The sequence below is a fragment of the Melospiza melodia genome, chromosome 5, assembly GCF_035770615.1.
Source record: "Melospiza melodia melodia isolate bMelMel2 chromosome 5, bMelMel2.pri, whole genome shotgun sequence".
Lineage (NCBI taxonomy): Eukaryota > Metazoa > Chordata > Aves > Passeriformes > Passerellidae > Melospiza > Melospiza melodia.
The window spans coordinates 31,769,015-31,793,153 of record NC_086198.1 but is presented as its reverse complement, the minus strand read 5'-3'; the positions used below and the strand labels follow the sequence as shown (position 1 = coordinate 31,793,153).

The following is a 24,139-nucleotide window of genomic DNA, read 5'->3' as shown; positions in this document are numbered from 1 at the left end:
GGCCATGGACAGACCAGCCTGTCCGTATAGCAATTAATGTTTGAACTCCCTGAAACTAACTGTTTCCAAAGTGCAGCCTTTCACTCTTTCTAGCATTGGTTTCACATCACATGCCTCTGCTGTGTTCAAGCAAGCTCTGTCATTTATCTCCCCAGTGCTGATCTGTGCAGAAAGGCACGAGGCAGCAGGACCACCCCACACTAGAGGGAAGGCAATCAATTCAGGGTGACTTGGAATGAAACACATGCTTTTCAAGGAAACACCATTTTGGTGCTTCTCTCCCACAAAGTGAGAGCAGGAACTGCAGCAGTTAATATCGCATGGCTCCTTCCTCTCTCTGCTGCCAAACATCTGTGCCTGTGACTACACCTCGCTGCCAAGCCCAGCCTGCTCCCTGACACAGCTTGGCAGTGCCATGGACAAAGAGTGAGGGGAAGGGGAAGGCTGCTACCCTGTCCCCTATCTAAGTGAAAAAAATCCCTGAGACATATGGTCTTGCATAAAATCACCACCCGAGAGAAGCCTGGCGCGGCGTTAGGTTAGTGAGAATATTCTAATTACACCAAGGCTGAGCAGCACCTCATTGGCAGCCACTGAGGAAAGCAAATGGAGATGACAAAACTGCGGGTCATGAGATGAGTATTTTAACAGCACCGGAACCTTTACCCCCAAATTGCTAAAAACAACCCTAAAACCATTACTTATCAAGTAATGTAACTAGGAATCAAGACAAACTGTTACTTTCCATAACAGGGAAAAAAGTTGTTTGGGCTATTTTTTTTTTTTTCATATTAGTAAGAAAAATCTGGCTCAAAGAAACTTCTCACTAAGGAGTGGCTGGATTTCACTTGGACCTGTGGCTGCTTCCTTTGGAGCCAGTTGTGCAGCATCCCTTATGTAAGAGAGCTGCCAGGCGTGCAGGGCTGGCTGACAAGTCCCATCCCAATCACAGGGCACAGGCACGCTCACTCTAACCAGAGTCGTGTCAGTGCTGGTGCGGGCTTATCAAGCTCACTGTGCTCCAGGAGAACATTATATGGTTTGTAATATGTCAGAGAATGTCAAACTGAGGGCTGCACAGCAGTGAAGGGTAGAGCAGAAAGCATTCTATTCCAGGCCATTGATTCCTTTTAACAACTACATGCAGTAATTCCCAAAACTATCTCCTCAGTCTCAGTGACATGGAAAACATAGCACAGCGTTAGTTCTGAACCTTGCACCCAGTGCAGCTTGAAGATTAGACCGTCCAAGGGGATTAAATAAGATGACTGATTTAATCAGAATAATTCTTTTAATGATAACTTGCTGCATTTCTCCTCCCCCCACCTCCTTAAAGGTCTAATAGTTTGCTTCCTGGATTCCCAGTGCATAAACCGAGCATATTTTCTTCCTACAGGAAATGATCCAATTAAGTTGATGGATAATTGATAATGAACCGTTTAAGCTGATTTTGGCCTTGAAAAATCTTAACGGCGTCCAGTCAGCTGGCTGACCCCCCTTCATCCACGGTGGAGGGACAGCACTTGGGGAAAGGGAGGGAGCAGGCTGAGCACACTGCCCAAGGAAGTGCAGGGAGGCAGCATAGCTCGAGGGGCTGCACAGCAGCAGGGATTACTTGAACATCATGTAATCAGGTAGTCCCTGATTGCTGCTCAGTACCCGAGCTGCAGCCTGGACCCTGGGTTTGGGCAGCAGAGCTTGGTAAGCAGCCAGGTTAGAGACATGGAACCAGTGTTCTCCAGTGTCTGATCCTGGAGCACCACTGAGGCAGTGGGAAGTTTCCCACCTTCCCTAAACACAAATTCTGTTGCCTTACAGCAGGTACCAGTGGGAGATGCTGTTGGACTCCTGGGAGTTCGGTAATTCACCCTCCCCCAGTGCCAAAGCCAGGTCAGCCTGAGGAAGTGCTGCTGACAGCACAGCTGGAAAAGAAGGCGTCAGATTCATGGAGAGAGGCTGGAGCATATCTTTGGGAAGCCAGTGCGGTAAGTTTTATCAACATAAAGGCTAAAATTGTTCCTCACATGAATGCCTCTTGCCTACCTCAACAAAACTGGCTCCCTCTCACGAGCCTTTGGTTTTGTCCCTGCCTGGGCAGAGCTGAGCGCGCCGCTGCCACGCACGGTTTGTGCAGCAGCTCCCCGCGGGCCCCACCGTGCTGGCTGTCACCGAGCCGTGTAACTCCAACACTGCCATGCACAGCCAGTGACACAGGAACCATCCAGCTGACATGGACACCCCCAGGTTATTCCATAGATACCCTTCACTGGTGTCCAAAGGGACTGGAATGCCAGAGGGATTTTGCTGACTGCTCTTTGCAACAGGAGCAGACTTCTCGCCATCACCCACAAGTTTAACTGGAGGGAATTTATACGTTTATGGCAAACAATTTACTTTTTTATAGCACTCCCTGCTTACACCCCTTTAGCCAGAGTCTGACACTGGGTGAATCTAGTTTTCTTTAAGGACTTGTGTGCATTTAATCCTTTGTTTGGCCTCACTGGTCCCGGATGCACTCCTTGGGTGGGTCTAAGTCACTCCATGTCAGCCTGGGAGCTCAGCTTGTAGCCTGTAAAACCCTGAGGTGTCCTCTCCCCTGGTCACCCCTTCACCAGGAGGCAGATCCTCGAGTATCCCAATTTGCAATTTTTCCTGGACAAACTGACAGCTTTATGCTGAGGCATAGGGCTTTTTCCCAAGAGGCTCAGCCAACATGGAGAGAATTTTGCTTCAATTGACAATGCAACTACTCAATTCACATGACTTGATCTATTTTTTTTTTTGTCCATTATGTTTAACAGTGAGTTTCCCATGTAAAATTAACAAAAAAAAAAAACCTCTGAGCACCTGTAAAATGAACAAGCAGAAGAAGAGATTACCAATTCTATTTCTAATCCTTTCCAGGTAGAATTTTTAAGAAATTTTGGAACACTGTAGATAAAACAACTCTAGGCTGACCCTATTTTGACCTACTTCCTCTAAAGTTCTGCATGTATCAGTTCCTGTAGTCTTATCTGGTAAGTTTTTGTGGTGTTTCCTAAGAATAAAATATATTTTAATTTCCTGTATTAAGTGCTGTCAACTTACTTCAGTATAAAAATGTGTTTGTCTACTTAGAGCTGTCATACACTGATAATGTTACTTAAGTGAGTTCCCTTAATGTAACTTTTCAAGGTACCAGCCTTGTCCAATTCTGCCTGCAGAGACAACCAGACAACTTTCACTCACAAATCAGCAGAACTTGAGTTTAATTAAGGGTTTCATTTCCTTATCCAGTACTGATCTGCTGCATGGTGACAGAAGCTGTGCCCTCCCAAAGCCTTCACCCTGTCCTAGCTCGTTGACTAGGCTACACTCTGTGTAACAATCAGCCAAACCCCATCAGTGACTGTTCCTCAGAGTGCAGTAAGTTGCCTTCAGCGTTTTGCTTTTAAGCTCTAGAGTTTTGCTCAGATTTATTCACACTGACAATGCTGTTTAGTTATGACCTTGTAAGCTAGGTATGAGCAAAGCTGGCAGAGCAGGGAACTTTGCAAAGCAGCCCCCTCTTCACAGGTCTGCACAGACTTTTAGGAGTGTATGTCAGTAGTGTAGTTGGATGTAGTTAGTAGTGTAGTAGTGGATATTATTAGCAGAAACAATGGCATGGAGGTGTGTCAACCCTTCTCACTTCCCTAGGATTTTATCAGAACTAATGTCGAAACATGACACAAGCTCTCTGGCAGCTAAGCTGAGGTTAGTTTAAATGTTCATCTCAACTGTCCTGAATGTTAATCCCTGGTCATGACTAAACAGACACTGCGTAAATGTCCAGAGAAAATAAATTGGAGTAGTTGCCTATGCTGAAAGCATAAGAAGGAGGTATGACAGTCTGTGCTAGAACTCATAACTTTTTTTTTTTTTAACACTAAAAAACATAGAATAAGTGCTCAGCTCTCCTGGGATACAGTGCAAAAGTAACAGGATAGCAGCCAAATTGTCTCACACTTGGAGAGATCAATGTAGTTGAGGCTCCTGCATCCCCTCCTCAGCAATTCTGGGCAGTAGTTTTGCTCAGGGGTTTTAATTGCTGGGTTGCTACCACTTCTGAAGACAATGTTTTTTCTGAACAGAAATTGTTCAGCAACATTCACAGAGGGTTTCACAACTGCACCTTTGACTCTGTACTTTGAGCAATACTGCTGCATGTTTGTGACCTATCTCCTTTTCATCTGGTTCACAATTAGCTTTCCCCTTTAGATCAGTGTCTCTGAGTCTGTATTCTCTAGCTAACTTGAAAACTGAAATGAATTTATAACACTGACTAAAAAGGAAAACTCTGACTATTTCGTGTTCAGTTAGATCTACTTATCAGTGCTATAACGTTATGAGAATGAATTGCCACAATCACTCCACACCCCTGCAAAGAAAAGTATTAAATACAACATACCACATATCCTATTAATACTGCCACTACACATGCACTACAAAAAAAGCCCACACACAAGATCCAAACCAACCAGAAACCCGACTATGGATGCTTCCATCCGTGCTCTGTGGGAAAAGCCGAGTGTTGACATGTCTGGTGGCCGGGCTGTAAATAAAGCCTGAGCCAACTCAGGAGCTCAGTCTGCAGAAGCAGACCGTGCATGTAAGCTGTTGAACAGTGTGCATCAGTTTGCTTTTCCTGTCACTGCTGCTACCTTGAAACAGTATGCTGCCATTCTGTATGTTTGGTCCTGTTCTACAGCTGAGATATGCCCAAATCTGGGATTTTTACAGCCGGGCTTTTTCTAAGTATCAGAAGCAGCTGGACTGAGGCTTGTGCAAACACCATCAGGCATATCTTACCAGAAAAGCCTCTCTCCCTGCTGACACAGAAGTGAAGGTGCTTTAAAGTTCTGGGAGGTTTGGATGCAGCAGGCTGGCACTGCTGCTAGCCAGAGATTGCCCAAAACCACCTTGGGTAATACAGCTTACGTTAACCTGCCATGTGTGTGAGATTTTCAATACTAGAGGGAATACCACATGGGCTGCCCTGTCTTTTCAGGAGAACAACTGTCAATGCATCCAAAGATGGATTAATTTTCTTTAGAAAGTTCAAGGAAGATTCTGGAACTACGTTTAAGTAACAAGGAAAATAAGTTGCTGCATTACAGCATTCACAAAAACCACACTGCTCAAAGGGAGCGATAAATTCGTGACTGTGTAGTATCCTGTATGTAAGTAGTTTCCTCTTGTTATTTAAAAAAAGAAAAGGAAAGGGAAATGAATGACAGTGGGCTCTCTCAGAAAAAGGATTTCATTATTGCTTTTGACTTCTGCCAGTAAGCCTGTTTGCACTGCCTGTTTGTGCTGCCTACATGCAGCAGCAGCACTGTTAACCCTGCATAAAAGATACAGCCTTCAGTCTAAAATGAGACAAATAAATTTTGTGTTCACAACCACAGGTGTCTTAACACACAGTCGACACACTGTCAAACCACTGATCACAACCAAAATGTTTCTCTTTGATCCCTTCCTGCAAACCATGGTAATCAGCTGAATGGCCTCATCTCACCAACAGGAGTTTCTCATGCCATGCTGAAAACTGGAACTGAGTCTTACCACTTATTGGGATAACAAGGGGTTAAACTTATGGATTTAAAATGCTTCTGTCTGTAAGTAAAGGTTAATTCCTAAATTGCACTTATTCCCCAGATTTTAAGCAGTTTTTTGTTCTCAAGTCTCCCAGAGTAACAGTCTCCATTTTTTCCAGACTAAACCCAAAGCAGTCATTTATCAGAGCATCCCCCGAACTTCGCACATGAACTCCCCTCTCCTTGTGAAGAGTCCTCAAATTCCACATGAGGTGTGAGCATGAATAACTGCAGGAGGCGCAAGCAGTGCTCATTTACAGAACTGCCTCTCTAAGGTAATGAGGAAGGAACTTCATCTACTGCAATTGCTGCTTTAGGAACCAGTTCTGCCTGGGAGTGGGACTGGAGAGTATGCTCTAATCTTGAGGAAAGGTAAAACTTATTGCCTGGTACTCACAGAATTGATTATCCCCTTAAGTGCTTGGAATCCTCCAGTGACAGGGAAGACTTGCTCTTTCACGTCAGCAATTCTTTCCAGCTTTGGAGAGAAAATGCATGCAAACACATGAATCATCTGGCAAACTAAATTCCTCACAGTGCTTTACACCCTTAAAATTTAAATGGATATCTAAAAGCAACCCTCATCAATTCTGAGAAGAGAGGGAAACTTTAGAGCTCTCTCACAGCTAAGAGTTTTCTGAACTGTAGGACTTAGCACAGCTGACTGCAGCTAACAAAATGCTGGCTAGTCATTGTGGCAAGCATCACACTGAAGAAGCTTTTCAGGGCCTGCATCTTGGCAGTGATTTTGTACCTTTGTCCAGAATTACCTCCCCTGTTTGCTCTGCTTATTATTTCACTAAAAACCCTTTCACTGCATCTTCTGCAGGAAGGAGCCTTTCGTTTACCTCTCCTTGAAGCCACTTTGACCGAACAGGAGTAGCTACAGTGTTCACTGGGACACAGCAACTCTGGAACAGCTTTCCAGTGAAGGACATGAATCCCACCTTCTTTTCCTTATCCCAAGACTGTTACATATACACTGCTTGAATCTTGTCTACAGCTCCTCTGTTCATGTGATCAGTACCCTGACCTGGTTGCCATTCCAGTGAGAGGGGCTTGTCTGCACCCTCTTGTTGGCAGCTCCCAGCTAACAAGGGTATTTCCAACAGGTCCCCTTGGCAGTGAGCACGACACCCACACATTCTATTTACGTCTACGTACACATCCGAGTGTGTTTCCTGAGCCAGAGAAGACATTACGCTGCCTAATGTAAGTAAAATTAAATTTCTGTACTACTTAACATTAACTCTGTAAAACTCTGGGTTGAGGTACTGCCTAGGACTCTATAATAGTTAGGGTCTTATTCTTACCTGTTCCTGTTCAAAATCCAGGACACCGACACAGTAAACTCTTGCTCCCAGCTCTCTGGATTTCCTTGCCTGTAGCATCATAGAACAGAGCAATAAGCATTTTTTTATTCAACAAGGCAGCACCCAAACTCTGCAGAGCATGACATTTCTAGCTCATGCTCACCTCCTTCTCTGCATACAGGGGAATCTGTCCATCCAGCTTGCCATCAGTCAGCGCAATGATGATACTAGAGAACCTTGAGGCTCCTTGCTTTGCAATTTGCTCATTGGCCTGAAAACAACAAAATTAATTATTCACCTTAAAATTACATCCAAACTTTTAACCATGATGCATCTTCTAAGCATCTAATGCAACATCTCTCTCATGACAATCCTCTGCCTTCCTTGAACTCACTAACAGCAGGGAAACCCCTCATTGGTCCTTTCCAGCCACCACTGAGCCCATCTCCAAAGCACTGGGGTCACTGACCCATCAACGCTTGCCAACACGCATTTCTTCCAGGACAGATCTCTTCAAATCCACTGCCAGGATTTCCTTTGCTACCCTCCAGATTTCAAACATAGTCAGTAGGTTCCAAGATATTAAAAAAAAAATTTTTTAATAGCAACAAAATTCCCTTGGCCCAGCTTTTCATTGCACAGATCCTGGTTACAAACATGGTTCTACAGTCACAGGGGAAGAACTGACTTGTCTGTAACAGTCAAAGCTTAGATGCTCACCTTCAGGGACAGGGCTTTCATCAAAACTGCATTATTTGACCAAAGAAGAATATAAGTGGCTGGGAACTCTAATTAAGACAGCCCAAAATGAGGAGCATTTGTCTCTGGGTTGCTGCTGCATGTGGCTGTTTACAGTGTCACTGGGATGCTGGCTGAGCTCTGGGATCCACCCCACAGACCCCTGCTCCCTAAGAAGTAGAGAGGGAAATTCCACACAGCAGATTGCTGTGATGGCTAGTCATCCTCTGCATGGGGTTTGCAGAGTGTCTGGGGAACCCTGGGACCACTCAGGCAACCAGACAGATTTGAGCATAACAGACTGATAAAACATAAATCTATTTATGTTACAGGTTGTTACCCAAAGAGTGAGAACAGAGGATGTGTTGATTGCAAGATGAGTAAAACCTACCTGCTTTAGTCCTTCATGTATGTATGTCTCACCTGCTGGTGTCACCTCCTCCAGATCCTTTAGACCTTTCTTGATTTTCTCTCTGCGAACGAAAAAAGGTAAGAGCCTGCTTGTGTGACCTGAAGTGTGAAAAGGGTGTCATTTATCAATTGAAAAAAGGTATTTGTCTTCAAGGAGAATTGAAATGAAAAGCTGTAAATTAGAGCCTTTAGCTAGGATCCCACGTGGAGGCAGACTGTGTTTATGATAGAAGTGGTGCTGTGGGAACAGGCATTTCAGACCTATCTAACACAATATGCTTCAGTGAGTCCAAAAGCTGGAATCAAGGAAAATGTCCAGGTGGAGCAGATATTGCAAAGAGGTGGCAAAGCCTCAGCATTACATTGCCCAGTGGAAATTCTGTTGCATTAGGTCTATTTTGCTACTTTAAACCAACTTTGCTTCTAATCACACTGCAGTCAAAGAAGAAATCCCCTAAAACAGCAGTTCTATTTCAGCAGAAATCTTCCAGACTGATATGTACGAATTTATCACATAGAACTGAACTTCAGTAATTAAAGCCTTTGCCCTGAAGAAAATATCAATAGGTAAACACAGCATTTGCAAGATACTTTTTGTTCCCATGGGAAAAGAGCAAGATTGAGGACAGATTTAAATTTTGACTGTTACAACCTTTTCATGTGGCCTTTCATAAGACATCCCACACAGGTTCACAGCTCACTTAGATTTAACGGGAGAATGCATCTGCACCATGATTTTTCATGAGCAGTACAGCAGATCCACCTGCAAGATGCTCACTAACTATGGGGCTTAAAGGGGAGAAGTTGACAGACTGCACCACAGGAATTATTTCCAGTGAAATCAGCTCAACTGGCAGGAACAAAGGCAGAGAGACTACTGAAAGCATCAAATCCAGAGGGTCTTCATTCTTCTGCAAACACAGTTTCAGCCAAGTCCATGAAAAGTCATGCTAGGGAAGGATGAGCAAAAACTAAGAAGGGGCAAAATTTGGGCCAGAATATATAGAACACTGTGACAAATCTAGGTGAGAAAGAGGAACCCAGCAGGGGTGAGGAGATGGAGGGAAAATACATTGCGGGATGCGTGAAAGCTTTCCTTAGGCCAGACCAAATGAGAAAGAATGCATATGCCACACTGCCTGAATGCCACCCACTCGTCATTTGTTCCACGGATGGGCTTCCTCTATGTTTAGCAGCTCTGTTCCAAAGTACAATCCATAGCTGGAATAAGCTCCCCGCCACAGGATCCACTGATACGATCACAGAGGGGAGGGAGTAGAAGAGATATGTGGCATGGAATGTATGGAAGGGAACAAGTTATGTAAGATAATACAATCTGTTTGATCCAAATATTTTACATTCAGCATCTATAGAAACAACTTGCAAGTGATTATGTACGAACGCAGATTATAAACCACAGAGTTGGTGCTTGCCAGAAATGAGTGGCAGCACATCACAGGCGTTAGTGCTCTGCTGCCAAGAAACAAGCAGCAACTCAAGTCCCAGTTTTCTGAAACAGATTTCATTTTGCAAAAATAGCTTTCGTACAATCAGTTCAGTTTTATTTATCTGCAATGTCTTGTGACCCGGTCGCGCAGCAATCTCTGGTGCTGCCAGGCCTCTGCCTACAAGGGGTTCCAGGAAAATCTTTGGCAGCATGAGCTCTTTTAGCTGTGTTTAATCAGGCACCATCTCTTGCCCTCAGGGCACAGCTGCACTAGACAGACCCAGCCAGATGTCAGCTAGCTCCCGGCTTTCTCCAAGCTGGTCAAGTGCAAGCGGGTCCTGGTCTGCATGTCCGAATGCCAGTGTGGATGCAGGATTTGGGGCCCAGCACCAACAGGAGAGGTAGGCTCCATCACTCTAAACCCCACTCCTGGCTGGTTTGAAGGCCAGGCACGGGGGCTCATGCCTGCCTGCACTGTCCTGACAATGAATGGGACTCAGCAGTCAACCAGCCGCAGCAGCCAGGACCCCCGTTCCTGCTCCTCAGTGCTCTCACCACTTCCCTTTCTCTAGTTTCTGTAAGGCTGCTTGGTGGCCACGGAAGTCCCCAGGGAAGTTCTGGTTGTATAACTCATCTGTACCATGACAGCAGAGCCCTCAGCCTGGGTGCCTGGACATCCCACGGCACAGCTCAGGAACACTAACAAAGGCTAAGGGCCACTGGCTTTGTGGTGCAAGTCAGAAAAGGAACGGAGGTGGAAGAGGCAAAACAGAGCCAGCAACTTGCAGCCTGTCTGTGTTTGGGCTGAATAAGTACAAATTTAATATCTTTTTACCCACTCAGCATATGCGCTGCAGCCCATTTCTGTGTTTAAGCACAGGCACAACTAATTTTTAATAGCTACCCCGTCTGTTCTCTCTCTAAGCTGTGTAACTGCCTCAGACAGTTCCTCCAGCAGCAGCCAGGCACCACAGCTGCTAATATCCACGCAGATTCCAGAATGGGTGTTCTTAGCTCCTCTGAGTGGAGGACAGCACTCTGTATGTCTCTTCCATGTTGCATTCCACCTACTGAAGTGCTGGAATCTTGAATTATCTCAATGTGATGAGCATATGAGTGCTGGCAGGAGATGGTGGCTCTTACTGAGCATGTATTTCTGGTGAGAAATGAGGCTGTGTGCTGCAAGGCAACGGGCTCATCCCTAACAAAGGAGGGCAAACAAAACAGGTACTTGGGGTTTGCTGCTAAGAAGGATGTGCAGTAAACAGGAAAACACACACACGTGTCAGTGAAACCGAGAGGGGAAGTGTTCTATGACAAAAAGAGGGATGGCTTCATCTCTGATGAGGCAAGCTGTTGTAGTGGTGCAAGAAAACCCTGCATGAGCCTCCCCAGATGTATCATTTGGAAGAGGCTTATGCCTTCTAGGCCTCTTAAATATTACAAAGGGCCGATTCACTTAAAATAATTAGTCTGCTTCAAACCTGAGGCCTCCTGCACAGGCTCCAGATGAAAACCACATCAGTGGCCAGCTCTGCTGTACTTGATACACACACAGCAGAACACTCTCTGCAGATGAGTCTGTTCTGGCAAGCTGCCTTGGACCCACACGCAGGGGCAGCTCACGTGACCGAGGCCCCAAATGCGTCCATGTCTTACACATCCCTGTGAAACCAGGAGCAGTCAGCTGGACTAGGGACAAGGGATAGTTGGTCATGTAACCAGGTACTCAAGTGTCCTACTTTTTCACCTTCACTAACACCATCTCTGTTTATCTCCAGCAGGAGTTTCACCCAGGCAGAGGCAGCAGGGCCCGTCCTGGCTGCTGGCACCGGTCAGGGCTGCCAAAGCCGGCTCACAGAAACCTGGACTGCTGCTGGTCAGGACAGCTGGCCAAAAGAGAACAAAGGCAACATCGTGCCAGCTGTACGGTATTCCTGAAGGTATCCACTGTCCCAAACCATGTGCTTCCCGGGAGCCAGCCCTGAAGGTGAGTGCATCAATCTTTGTTTACCACTTCCTGCACAGTTTCCAGCTCAACTTCACAAATGTGTGTGTTTCAAATGGGCTTTAACCAGTGTGAGAAGGCTGTTCCACCTGGGTGCTGCTGTTATTCTATGGATTTATTGTAGCATTGTGTGTACTGTGATTAACAATGAGTTCTCTTTACAGAGTTAGTCACAGCACTGCCCACACTCACAAAATATTAGGGAATTTGGGGGCTTTGGTGCTATGCTGTGGCTTTCTTTGTATCCACAGCTTTATTGTGCAGTAAACCCAGCAAGAATATTGTGCAAACAATCAGAAGCCTAAGGCTTTCCAAACAAAAAATTCTGCCCTACTTTGATCTAACTGCTGGGAAGAAATTGTGGTTTCCTGACATTTGGGAATTAGCAAGAAAGCCAGGGCAAAAACATGCCTGCAAGTCCAAAGTGCATGTAACAAACCAAGGCCATAATATCACATGATAACCCTCACAAACACCCATCCCCAGAACTGTAGTGTGCTTAGTTAGCATCCTCATCTTCTGTTAGGAACAATGGGGGCCAGACAGTCGCAGCATTTTTCCTCTGCTGACTTCTTTAATATCTAAAAGGACACCTGCTCCAACTGTATCTATCTGTCCTTACCTGTGTACATATGGTCACAGTCAGCAGTGTCCTCTTCCCTTCTCCTTATCATTCCCCCTGAACAAGAATGGTGGCACTTTGTCTCCCCTGACACACACACAAGAGCTTCGGCCAACCCTGAACGAGAGCCAAGCCCCTCAAGGGAGCCCACTGGATCTGCAGAGGTTCTTCCTGTGATTTACACAAGAAAAGCACAATTCTGTCCCTGGCTCCAAGCGTGCCGGCAATGAAAAAGGCGCTTGTGTCCCGGTGGCGGGCTTCCAGCACCCTGCCCAGCATTTCAAGTGGTCTGTGTGCTATCAGTGCCGCCTCTCAGGCCTGATAAGAAACAGGCCACTGACAGCCCACTGAAATGGAGAGAAAGGACCTCATTGACTTCAGCAGGCCTCAGAACAGGCTCAAGTGTCCTCTCCTGACCCCTCTCCAGCCATCTGGAAAAATGACTTATAAGCTTCTCTCTGCCCACAGAGAGCAGATCCAATATCCCAGTCCGGATGGGGGGAAGTGGCTGTTTTCATGTCAGGCCACTCTATAAATGCTAAAACAGGAGGGGCTCAGAACTGAGTTTTTGGACATCTCAGATATCAGCTACATTTCTGCCTGCTGCCAGCAGCAGGTCTTTTCAGGAGGTCTCATACTGTTATGTATTGTTTAAAACAAACCCACAGCAGAGCTAACTAACTACACCACACCAACTACAGCTCCCTACTAACAGGAGCAGAAAGGATGGACCACCTTACTTGGTGGAGTGATTCCTAAATGGCTTATCCACAGGTTCAAAACCCAGAAGAGTGTGCACGGTGGCAGCTTCTGGACAAAAGGGAGAGAGCAGAGGTCATGTTGGTTTTGAGAAAGCTGAGAGGACACCAAAGGACTCTGACAGCAGTGCCACTGTCCTCTGCTGAGAGCACTCGTTCCACACGACCATCTCCCAGTTTATTTGAGTTCGGTAGTAATTTTTACAATATTTTCTTCTCTGCCTGTTTCTCCTCCTTCTGTTTCCCCCCACCCATCCTTAAGATATCCTAGCTGCACATCCTCACTTGCTTTAGAAATCAGAGTGAGCAGCCTTGAATTCCATCCCCTGAAAGTTCAGGCACACCTGTACATCACCACAGTGTCAGGAAGATCTCACACCCTTCAAGTGGCACCAACCCCACTGTCTAAAACAAACCCTGAAGTTCAGATTAGGAAATACAAAACAAAATACCTACCTTATGGGAGAATATGAGAAACATTTTTTTACCATTTTATGCTTCTCCTAGACATGAAAAATCCTGATAACCATTCTATGGAGGCTGCTTTACAAAAGCAAATGGAAGAATCATTCTCACGCTGTGCCAAGTGAGATGCAGAATCACACAGAGATGAAAACATTAGCGCTAATTTTTCTGCAAAGCAGTGGCAGAAGTAACATCAAGGATTTGTTTCCCATCATTCCTCTCCTTCCTTTTTTATGAGGCTATCCAGGGATATGGCCACAAAATTAAATCAGCTCTGCAGGGTGGCTCCATGACTGGCCAGCACTTAGGGGTATCGGTCGTTGTTGTATTCCTGTGACTGCTGCTCTGATTCAGTAAGGGCAGAGGCAGGAGGGGAGAATTAAGAAAGCAGAGCACTGACCTGTCTCCAGTTAGCGGCATAATGACATGCGCCTGGGTGGAAAACACGATAAACGACAGCCTCATCTTGGGGCTGTGGAAAGGGAAAGAAGGCAAAAACACATTTCAGAGAAACACACAGATGCACAGCCTTTCATTCACTTGTTCAGGTCCCATCCACGTGAACTTTACCCTCCAGCCTCCTAGGAATGCACTTTTGAACTACAAACCCAAAATGAGAGGAGTTGAAGCATTTTTGCCCATTACTCTCTCCCACACGACGAGTCTCTGCTGATGTGCCCACCCCACACACACCCTTTGGAATCGCCAGGGCCACTGGTATAACACCAAGGCAGGGACACCACTCAGTTCCCTCCTGCTCCCCTGGGTACTGACCAGACACACGTCCCATCTTTGAAACTGACCCTGCCAATTTACCCTTTTCTTTCAGGATGACACAATGCCAATTTCCAACTTCGCTTTTTATGTTTATCAAATCCTCCCAGTGCCCACTGCTTTAGCCCTGAGAAAGCATGCAGGGCCTTCCAGAGTGAGATTGGGCTTGTTCCTACGACCAGAGAGCTGTGAGACTTGAAAACTTCTTCCCTAAAAGCATCCAGGGAAATGTCATGGTAAAAAGCAATGCTGTACAAACTGCTTTTATTGAGGAATTCAATCTCTTTTTTTTTTTTTTTCCATTTATTTTTAAGAAAGTCACCTGTCTCTGCACAAGGTTGCAGGGAATCATATCTAATTAGCAGTGGAAAGCACTTAGGAGTTGCCAGATGCTCTGGAGGCCCAAGACAGGAATTTTCCCAAGGTAAGCTGTAGCATCTCTCCTGCATGATTTTACGTTTTATTCATCACAATTTTAATATCTTCACTAACTTGGTAATTTACTGTACATGAGAATCACCATTAATTAATCAGGTTACATTTAGTAAGGACTTAACACTTGAAAAGCTGAATGACCATATGTTTTCAGTCCACTGATGTCACTGATGCAGCTTAAAACTATTGACATCAAGGGAATGTAAGTACTTTTTTTTTCTTTTTTTTTTTTTTTTGGTGTAATTCCAGACAAAACAACAAAACTTTTAAAAGTTTCTGTCGCCCCCTGGACAGAAGTTTTACATAAGTTTACAGAAGATTTGCTTTTGACAAGATGACAATAAGCTATATTTACTTATAAAAGCCTAACTGAATCATCCTTTTCTTAGCAAGCCAAGATTACAACTGCATTCTGCACTGGGTTTTCCTCAGCAAAACCTACCACACCCCCTCTCCCTTTGTGTGTGGTGAGGGATTCGTTCAGTTTATTCTGGGTTTTGTGGTAAGGTTTTTTAAAGCAAAGCACTGCAATCCTCAGCTATTTGTACAGAGCAGTCAGCCAACTGGGCTTGCCCGACAACACTGCTGACAGTAACAAAGTTGATTATATGTAAGTACAGCAAAGGCACTGTTACATGGGCATGGGCTTCCTCTGCGTTTGAGCTTTAACATTGCTCCCTTCCTTTAGACCTGCACTATATATTAACACATATGTTTACATGTGTTCAAGACTGTTTCTTTATACAGATCTCCAAACACAGAATTTGAGCAGTACTCCATCAGAAACTAGGCACACGGTATATTGAAAATCAAGTTTGACAAAAACTTCAAATCACATCTGAGAGTCATTTAAGAAAGTGAGTATTTAAAGGCACATATTGTCACCTTTTTGCTCAGTTCCAAGCACAAGAAAATAAATTAAAAGTTTTCAATGTTTTCCAGCAGTCTGGGTCTTAGAAGCCAAACTTTTAATGTGTTTGAGGAACACATCCCCTGAGCTTGCAAAAACACGGGGACCAGGGGTAGGGGGGTGTTTAACACAGCCCAGAATTATTCCAGCACCACCTCGGCTGTCACAAGCAGCACCACGCACCTCACAAATCTTTCTGTCAGCTGATTTACAAAATCAAATATCTCTCGCCAGTTCGTCGCCACGCTCCCGGACCTACAAGGGAAAACCAGAGCACATCAGCGGCCTGATCCGGGCTGACATTTCGGGAGAAACTGATCATATTCGCGGTGCCAGACATCTCGCTGCTAAGTTCGTCGCCCGGGCCCCGCTCCCCCCTCGCCCTGAGGGCGCTCACGGCCGCCGAAAAAAGCCCGGCCGCCGCGGCGGGGCAGATGCTGCCGCCGCTCGCTTCCCCAACGCCTCCGGCTGCAAACGCACCTCCGCTGGGGGAACTTCCACGGGGCCCCTCTGACCTCAAGAGAGGTCCGCGCAGGATTCCCGAACTTCCCTCACGACGCCGTTCCCGCCGAGCCCCTCACGATGCTCTTCCCGCCGTTTTCCCTCACGGCGCCCCCCCCACCTCGCGCGCGCGGCACCTCACAGCCGCCCCCCCACCCCGCGCGCGCGGCCCCTCAGCCCCACGCAGCGCCCGAACAAAAGCGGCGGCGCCGCCGCCCCGATGGCGGCGATTCCTCCATCCCCGCCCGCGTCTCGCCTCGCCGCTTACTTGTCCAAGACGAAGTACATATCGAAGGCTCCGTGGCACGACGGCTCGCCCGCAGCCGGCGCGGCGCCGGCGGGCAGCGGCGGCAGCAGCAGCGGCAGCAGCAGCAAGGGCACGGCCCCGGCCATGGAGGCTGCGGGGAGCGCAGGCGGGCGCTGCCGTCCTGCCGCTCGCCGGAGTGGCCGCCCCTCGCCGCCGCCACCGCGGCTCGCCCGGCCCGGCCCGGCCCGGCCCTCCCTCCCCACAGCAGCGGCGGCGGCGGGCGGCTGGGGCGGGGGACAGGGCGGGCGGGCTCGCACCGCCCCCGCTCGCCCGGCCCCTGCGTCCCCCTTGCGTCCCGTCAGCCGCGTCACTCCGGTCCGCGGTGCTGCCGGCGTTGTACGTGTGCCAGGGAGTGAGCCCCAAATAAATGTAATGTCCTGGGGATTGGGGATTACACCAACACCTCAGAGTTGGGATTTTGAAACAAACAAAAAAAAGCCCCGTCCTAACAGTGATCATGTGTCTCCCACAGGCTGCGGACGTGAATCAGACTGCAAAAAGGATCTTGCTTTTCGCTCCGCAGGAGGAGATGGGGAAGTCGGAGTCATCCTGCTGGAGAGTTTTCCTCTCATCTCACTTCAGCCCCATTCCTGCTGTCTCTGGACGGTTCGCTGTAGCCACAGCACTCTGACCTGACACATCCGTGTCACAGTGCCTTCTCCACGCCAATCCCAACACCAAGCCAAACCTCCCTATGATGCAAGTTGGAAACTTTACCAAAGCCCGCGGACCAGCAGTGGATAATGTCAGCCAGAGATCTGGCTCACGGAGTTCTTAGTGCCTTTGAGCTAGCAAGGCCAAAGGGTAAGCAAGCAGTGTTTTACAGTCTCCGTGGATACACAAAACATGGGAGATTAAGGGCAGAGCAGCCTGGGCTTTGCCAGAGACCCAGCCAAAAGAAAGGCCGAGCAGAGGCTTGTGAGACAACAGAGAAAGCTTGGTGAGCTTCCCAAAACCAGCTGCACTCCAGCTTTCCAAGCTGCATGAGTCCACCCCAAGCCCCAGGAGCACTCGCCTTGCCTGGGAGTACGTGTCATGTTATCCAGATGTTGGAAATCTTGCTTCAAGCGCATGTGACCCCGTGTGTTTGGAACAAGCCTCCTCTGCCAGTTCACTCTTTACTTGTTTCCAAGTGTGTGAATTCCTCTTTTAGCCTGTGGTTTCTTCTGAAGACGCAGATAAATCATGGCTATTTTGCTGGAATGGCTGGATGAGAGGGAGATAGGCATGTAGGACTTACAGGGCAGTGGCTCATGGCTGTTTGGCTTCATTCACACAAAAGCTGCAGCCTCCTTTCCCAGTTCCCAGAACTTGTTTGCTGATGCCTGGCTCTCTCCCAACCCTCTTCCAGTGCCACAGTGCTGCACAGCCCCATCAGGACAGGCATTCCTCCCTGTGTGCGCACAAGCCCTCAGGAAAGCAGCCCCCTGAGCTGATATCTTCATGATATCCCAGGAGCCAGATGGGGCATCAGCAGCTTGCCAATGCCAAAACAAGCCATATTGTAGCAGCAGGAGGGGACCTTGGCTCTTGGCTGCACCAAGGGACCCAGGCCAGCTGCAGACCTCTGCCCCGACCCCATCTGGAGCAGGCACAGCTTGTTCTCACTCCCCATCTTGCTCTTCTGGAATCCAGTTCACTTGCACAAGGACCTGCTTTACACTGGCTCCTTGTGCCTGGAGGCTGGGACAGCAGGGAAACCAGGGGTCCAGGGAGAAACTGCCCTCAGTGATGGAAAACAGAACTCTTAAAAAAATACAGCTACAAAGTAACCCAGCCCTAGAAGCAGAAGTTTTGACGTGCATGGTCGATGTGCAAATGAACTCAAGTTCACTGCCAGGATTTACTGCAGAGAAAAGCAGGAAACAGAGCAGCTTACAGCGCCTTTGGGTTATACAGTTCCCTTCTTCATCTCCAGCACTTGCAGATGATTTCTCCACATGTTGTCCTTTAACTTCCACCCACTCCCACCTTCTTTTTGGCCCAGGCTGGTTGGGAATACCTCAGGCAAACGGTGCCAGGCGAACTTGTATCTGGGGATGAGCAGTTGGAAGGAAAAGTCACCCTTGCTGTAACCTGGCTGTGAGCCTGGCCCTGCCTGTGGGTCCCCAGGAATGCTGCAGCACCAGGGTGGGGCCTGCAGGGGAAACCCTTCAGCGCTGTGCTGGGATGACCTCGGGACTGGAGTCAAGCAGTGGTTTGGTGGCCGCACAGGCTGCCTTTTGCACAGACAACAGAGGGTCAGGAGGGCTTCGTTGCTTGTTAAATCCAGCTCAGGTCCAGGACACCTCTGCCCAACAGCTGTGAGCCAGCCTGTTTTCTTCAGGGTGCTCAGCGATTGCCAACATTTGGAAAAATGAAACTTGGGTTTGTCTGTGAGTGTGGCTGCCGTGCTGATTAATTAAATCCCCTTTCTGACTTAGGTCTAGGATTGCCCTTCTGCCACATGATCCAGGGGCAACATGGAATGGGACAGCTCCACAGCCAGCTCTTCCAGACACCCTGAGCTGTGCAAACCCAAGAATAGGGGATGATGATGATGGTGGCGATCCTTGAGCCACAGCAGCTCACAGGAAAATCTTTTTCTTCTTCTCTCACAGGATACGAACCACACATGGAAGTCTCATGCTTTGTAAAAGGAAAGAGAAACCAGAGGGGCTCCAGCAATTATACAAGATGCAGGAGCTGTTTGAGAGCTGCCTCCTGAAGGATTAGCTACAAATCCTTGTTCCCTTCACAGCTGTAGCCTTGTGTCTGTGTGCATCCTGTAATGCAGTGTAGAAATTAATAAATAAAAAGGACAGCATTAAGTAACACAGGAACTCTCGTGTCCATGTGGTACTGCCTGCATCATCCAGATGGAAAGTATCTGTCTAGACAAATCTGGGAATTATGCAAGCTTGGAATTCCTGAATAGCTCTTCCTTTCCAACATCATGAAGCATTTGCAGTGCCCACCGAAAATACAGAAATCCAGGGGAGAAAGAAACCCTTCAATCCCAGCAGCCAGGAAACCTAAACACTGGCAGTATGTTGGATGAGAGAAGGTCTAAGTGCAGGAATATGGAGCAGTGTCCCTGCTGTGTGCAGGCTGACTCATCTCCGAGGAGCCAGGATGGTCCCTGGTGCTCACTCCTGTCTCAGCAGAAGCGGAGCAGGCTCCCTTGAGCTTCTTGTGGTTCTCTGCTGCCTGATGCCCTGGACAAGGCACAGAGCTGCTTGTTTCCACTTTTCCAGAGCTGTTTGTTTCCACGGTGCTCAGGCAAGCAGAAGGAATGAAAACAAAGAGGGAAAGATGGGCTGTCCTGGTGCAAACCACAACAGCATGAAAATAAATCACTCCACCTAGGAGAGCCAAAAAAAAAGCAGGACAGAAAACATGGAACTCCCACTCTGGCCCGGGAGCTGCTGCTGGCTCTGAGCAACACCCAGGGATCACTGGGGCTGGGAGTTCAGCACAACTCTAGAGTTGCAGTGACCCTTTTTGGTGTTCTTGGGAAACAACGGCCCGGCCAGAGGAGACTGAAGAATGGAGCAGCCAGGAACTCTGCCTGCAGAGCAGTGTAACCCAGGGCAGGAATGACACAATTCTCAATATTGTATGGAGAAAAGTCATTTTTTAAAAAGCACAGGTCGTGAACCAGCAGTCATCTGGTTTGTGGCAGTTTTATCACTGACTCCAGGAGGGCAGTTTCAAACCTTCCAAGGTGCATCCAAACAGAAACGTCACTTGTGGTCAGTTTGGGGTCACACTGGAGAAAAAGGGGCTGATGTTTGTCCATCTGGCCTGGCCCCTTCAGTGCTGCAGAGGAGAGTGAGAGAGAGCATTGTGTCTGTCCTGTCCTCCCAGGCCCAGGAGAGAAAGAGTAAAGAGCAACTGGGAGCCTGAGAGATAAAACCACGGCTTGTACCACTGTTTGGGGGCAATCAGGGCAATATTTCTGCAGGGCCAGGGGGCTGCAGCAGGACATCACATCATGCCTGAGCCACCGTTGGATCAGCAGCCCGGAAAGCAGATGTGCCAATTTCCTGTCCTTGATGATGATGGGCCCTAATTACGCCAGAGCTGTGGCAATGTCCTTTCTTGTGTATGACCCCTAATTTGGTTTCATGAAGTCATCTGTGCCAGGTTCTTCCGGCTGCAAGGCTGGGGTGAGTGACAGTCACGAAGAGCCGTATGCTCCGTGTGCCCAAACACCTAGCCCGTGCTTTCAACCAACAAAATTTGACTGGGAAAAAACAAAATTCGGGCAACTCACCAGGAGCTGGGTCAGTTGCTTGGCTTGACTTACCTCTTGCTAGTTATCGTGCCTGCTGTGTGTTGGGGGGAGCATTCCAAGACAGGTGCAGGCACTCAGCAGAGACCAGCACATGAGAGGCTGTTCACTTGTGGGGGGATGAATTTTGGAACTGGAGAGAAAAACACTCTCCTTTGTTTTTCCACCAGGGAGATTCCCTTGCTGGCATTGCTGCTGATGCTTTTTTCAACTTTTCACCATTCCTTTCCATGGTTTATGACAGTTTATTTGGGGCTTTTATTCAATTTTTTCCCCCATTTTCTGTCCCACTCATAATTTGAGGAGTTCCCCAATTTTGAAGATTGCCAGCAGAGCATATATTTTTAGTTTATGTATTTAAACAGAGGCTTCTATAAGTTTGGGAGAGGCTTTTTGGATGGCATTGTGGGAGGTTTTTCAACTTTTTTCTTGCATGACATTTTGAGGAATCTTCTTAGGGTTTTGCATTTTTATTTTTTCTTCCCTTCTTTCCCTCAGGAGCTCTTTGTGGAATTAGATTTGTCTTCTCGTGTAGATCCTGCTTTGCATGGGTGGGGTCACTGCTCCTGAGCCCAGCCGCATCCCCCAGGAGCTGTTTGTTGTTCCCTGATTGTGGGACTCTGATTATTGTTTATTGATTATTGTGCTGATTACCAGCAGCTCCCATTTCTGGGACGCCCAAGCCTGGGGCATCACCCAGGCTTGCTGCTGCTGGAAGAGGATGGTGCTTAGGAGTTTGGCACAGAGGTGCCGTGGAGGTTTGCAGGGCAGTGAGAGGAAGAGGAGGGACTGCTCCCAGGACATCAGGGATGCACAGCAGGGGCTTGGTGGCCACGTGGTACCTGTTATTTCCTAGGGCCCACATGGGGATGGAACCCACAACCCTGGCATTTTAAGCACCAGGCTCTCAAGAACTGAGCTAATTTGGTGTTAGCTCTCTTCGGGGTTTTAAGGCCTGACTAGATTTTTGATCTGGTCTGGTGTTGGCCCTGCTTTGAGCAGGAGGTAAACCCATCCGAGGTACTTTCCAACCTTGGTGATTTTCCTTCTTGCTTACAGCCCCTGTGCTTGGCTGCAACACCGTTCCTCTGCCCTGTGTAATCTCAGGTTAGTGAAGATTTGTATACCAAACTCCACGTCTAGAGGATGTGCTTTTGGAAGCACCACTTAGAGGAGGTAGGATGGGGTTTCCATTGCAGTCAGCTCCTGGTTCTGCTGCTGTCACACCGCAGGGCAGGAAGGGTGCGTGTGGGAGTGTTTGCTGGCTGACTCACGGCCCTGCCTGGTTATTCACCAGCCAGATCACGCCGCTGACTTGGCATGCATCAGCCTTGCCCTGTTCATGAGAGCTGCTCCTCTGGCTGCTGGATGACAAGTGTTTCTGATCATCAGTGTAACTGTGCTGGCCTTAAGACAGGAGTGATGTGGCTGGGATGTGTCTTATCTGACTGGTGTTTACATCTGTGTGACTCTGAATTACCTTTTCCTCAATATCTCCACATGTAAGAAGTTTACCTTATATGCACTCATGTCCTGTTGTCTGCCATACAATATTTTATCCTTTTCTCCCTATGTCTGGGCAGTTAAGATGGGTGGAGGTGGAGCAGTGCTGACTGGATTGCAGGCTTCATTTTCTGCAGTGCCACTGGCAGAGCAACAAATGCTACAAGAGCAGGAAGGGTCATGTCCCTTCCCACAGGGATAAGCTGGTGAAGCAGCTTGACAAGGACCTCGTATGTTTTCATGCATCAGCTTAGCAGGGTGCAGAAGATGGTGTGCTTGGCACTGCTTTTGAGGAACAGGTAGAGTTACCTGGCAATAGCCACAGAAAGAGAGCTGGGGTACCAAACTGTCATCCCCCCCGGGGCAGGATTTTCATGGTCCTGTTGAATTCTTGTGCCTGTAAGAAAGCCTTTTAAAGGAAATGTTTTGCTCAGCAAAGCTAACCAAGAAGCAGTATAGCTCATGGTTCAATGGTACCATGGCACCATAGCCCAAGACACCTGTAGTGACACATGTTGAGCAGGAAGGGCCCTCAGTCCCCGCTGAGGATATGCAAAGACTGGTTTACTTCGTTGGAAAACTCATTTCCTGAGTCGGAGACAGTGATGAGTCGGTGTGCATTCACCTGGGCAGCTCATCTTGTGGCACAGACAAGCCATGGTGCGTAAGCTTCTCAGTAGCTCCCTGCCAGCCCTGTGCTCTCCCCCTTCCTCTACTCAGGGGCACTTACTTGTTTTGCTTGCTACTCCAGGGTTTTGTGCTCCTGCCCTAGCAAGAACTGTTGGAAGCAGCTGCACTTCAGAGAATGAGCCAGAGTCACCGTGAGCTTGGAAAGGTACTTCGGTGCACAGAGACCAAAAGAAATGTGAGGTGGTGTCAGCTGCAGTGAGTGAGCAGATGTTCCATGTTATGGAACCAGGCTGGTGCTCTGCAATGAGAATTATGCCCTTAGAAATCAAGTTTACTTGGGAACTCAGTATGCCAGCAATGCTTGTCCCCCTCGGGAATTGCAATCTCAGCCTGTGTTCTCAGCATCTTCCCTGTTACCTGGGTGCTGGCTCAGGCTGGAAGCATGGGAAACGGTGGTCAGTTCTCCACAGTTTGGCTGGGAGAGGTGAACAATGTGCTTGCTGTACTCAGCATGTTTTGTCCCATTTGCTTTGGAGCTGCTTTGCAGGCACTGAGTGCAAGGTTGGCCACAGGCAGGAGTTACAGAGAGAGCACAGCTACTCTGAGCTAGAAACATGGCACTGTTGATCAGTGCTGTCTGTGCTTATCTGCAGGAAGTAAGGAATAGCCCCCATAAATCCTGTCCCACAAATCAAACCCTCCTGAGCTCAGCTCTCAGGAGCCACGTCACAGATCTTGGATAAGCAGCAGGGAAAGGTGCAGCTGAGTCACCAGCAGGGAGGGAGTCAACACCTTGCTGCCTCAGGGGAGCTGTTTGCACACACAAAGATCAGCCTGCTTTGTCCTTGTCTTCAGGCTCACCATACACCCTTTCCCAGATGGGCAGGTGACATTAGTGCAAGGTATGACCCTCGAGGTGCACGTTAGTATAACATGTGTGAGTGGGAATGCTGAGGGAGGCTGGTGTTGTCTGAGGAATCAGCAGGAGATATCCAAGTCCCTTAGAGATTGCTAGCCAGTGTGGGCACGTGTTAGCAAGGCTGAGTGGCCACAGGCACTGGTTCCTTGCAGCCAGGGCAGCAAACCTTGGGGGTTAATATTCACTTTTCCAGTTTCACTTTTACTGGAGTATAACCCTTTACTGGAACTGGGAGCCAGCATAAAAATAATGGCAATTTTCTCTGGGGCCTTGGCTGAGGTCCTGCCTTACAGAAATAATGTGCCATCTCTGCTGCCCTGTGGTGACAGTTCCCATCCTCAGGTGGAGATTTTAGGGATGTGCAAGAAGGCTCAACTTTCTGTGCCTCGTTTATAAAGTTCCTAGGCATCCTGGAATAAGATGCATAACAAGATCCACTAAACAGAACACTGAAAACACCAAAATAAAACCCAAGCAAAACAGGCTAAAACCCCCTCCAAACCA

At 47.9% G+C, this 24,139-nt stretch overlaps 2 protein-coding genes and 1 long non-coding RNA gene across 9 annotated transcripts in view; 2 read left to right on the top strand and 1 right to left on the bottom strand.

Annotated features, from left to right (window-relative positions):
* LOC134418476 (uncharacterized) overlaps positions 1–8,160 on the top strand; it is a 34,814-nt gene extending 26,654 nt beyond the window's left edge. The window contains exons 4-11 of one of the 4 annotated variants that reach the window (XR_010027785.1): positions 1,819–1,985; positions 2,905–3,017; positions 3,277–3,405; positions 5,030–5,201; positions 5,546–5,639; positions 5,738–5,893; positions 6,448–6,830; positions 8,002–8,160. This is a non-coding gene — a long non-coding RNA (uncharacterized LOC134418476). Of the gene's footprint in view, positions 1–1,818; positions 1,986–2,904; positions 3,018–3,276; positions 3,406–5,029; positions 5,202–5,429; positions 5,640–5,737; positions 5,894–6,447; positions 6,831–8,001 lie in introns of all 4 variants that reach the window. The other 3 variants (XR_010027786.1, XR_010027782.1, XR_010027783.1) reach the window with 3 other exon arrangements.
* Positions 1–16,353, bottom strand: part of ANTXR2 (ANTXR cell adhesion molecule 2) — a 76,244-nt gene extending 59,891 nt beyond the window's left edge. The window contains exons 1-7 of the mRNA XM_063156827.1: positions 16,269–16,353; positions 15,683–15,754; positions 13,781–13,852; positions 8,061–8,142; positions 7,095–7,202; positions 6,932–7,000; positions 6,016–6,096 (exon numbers count right to left, since the gene is read on the bottom strand). Of these exons, the coding sequence (XP_063012897.1) occupies positions 6,016–6,096; positions 6,932–7,000; positions 7,095–7,202; positions 8,061–8,142; positions 13,781–13,852; positions 15,683–15,754; positions 16,269–16,288 (504 nt within the window). The 5' untranslated portion in view covers positions 16,289–16,353. The remainder of the gene's footprint in view (positions 1–6,015; positions 6,097–6,931; positions 7,001–7,094; positions 7,203–8,060; positions 8,143–13,780; positions 13,853–15,682; positions 15,755–16,268) is intronic.
* The window catches only part of PRDM8 (PR/SET domain 8), a 33,129-nt gene continuing 18,779 nt past the window's right edge, over positions 9,790–24,139 (top strand). The window contains exons 1-7 of one of the 4 annotated variants that reach the window (XM_063156824.1): positions 9,790–9,928; positions 11,309–11,517; positions 12,932–13,106; positions 14,469–14,578; positions 15,337–15,446; positions 16,780–17,111; positions 18,908–20,458. The gene's annotated coding sequence lies outside the window, so the exon portion shown is untranslated. The other 3 variants (XM_063156825.1, XM_063156823.1, XM_063156826.1) reach the window with 3 other exon arrangements.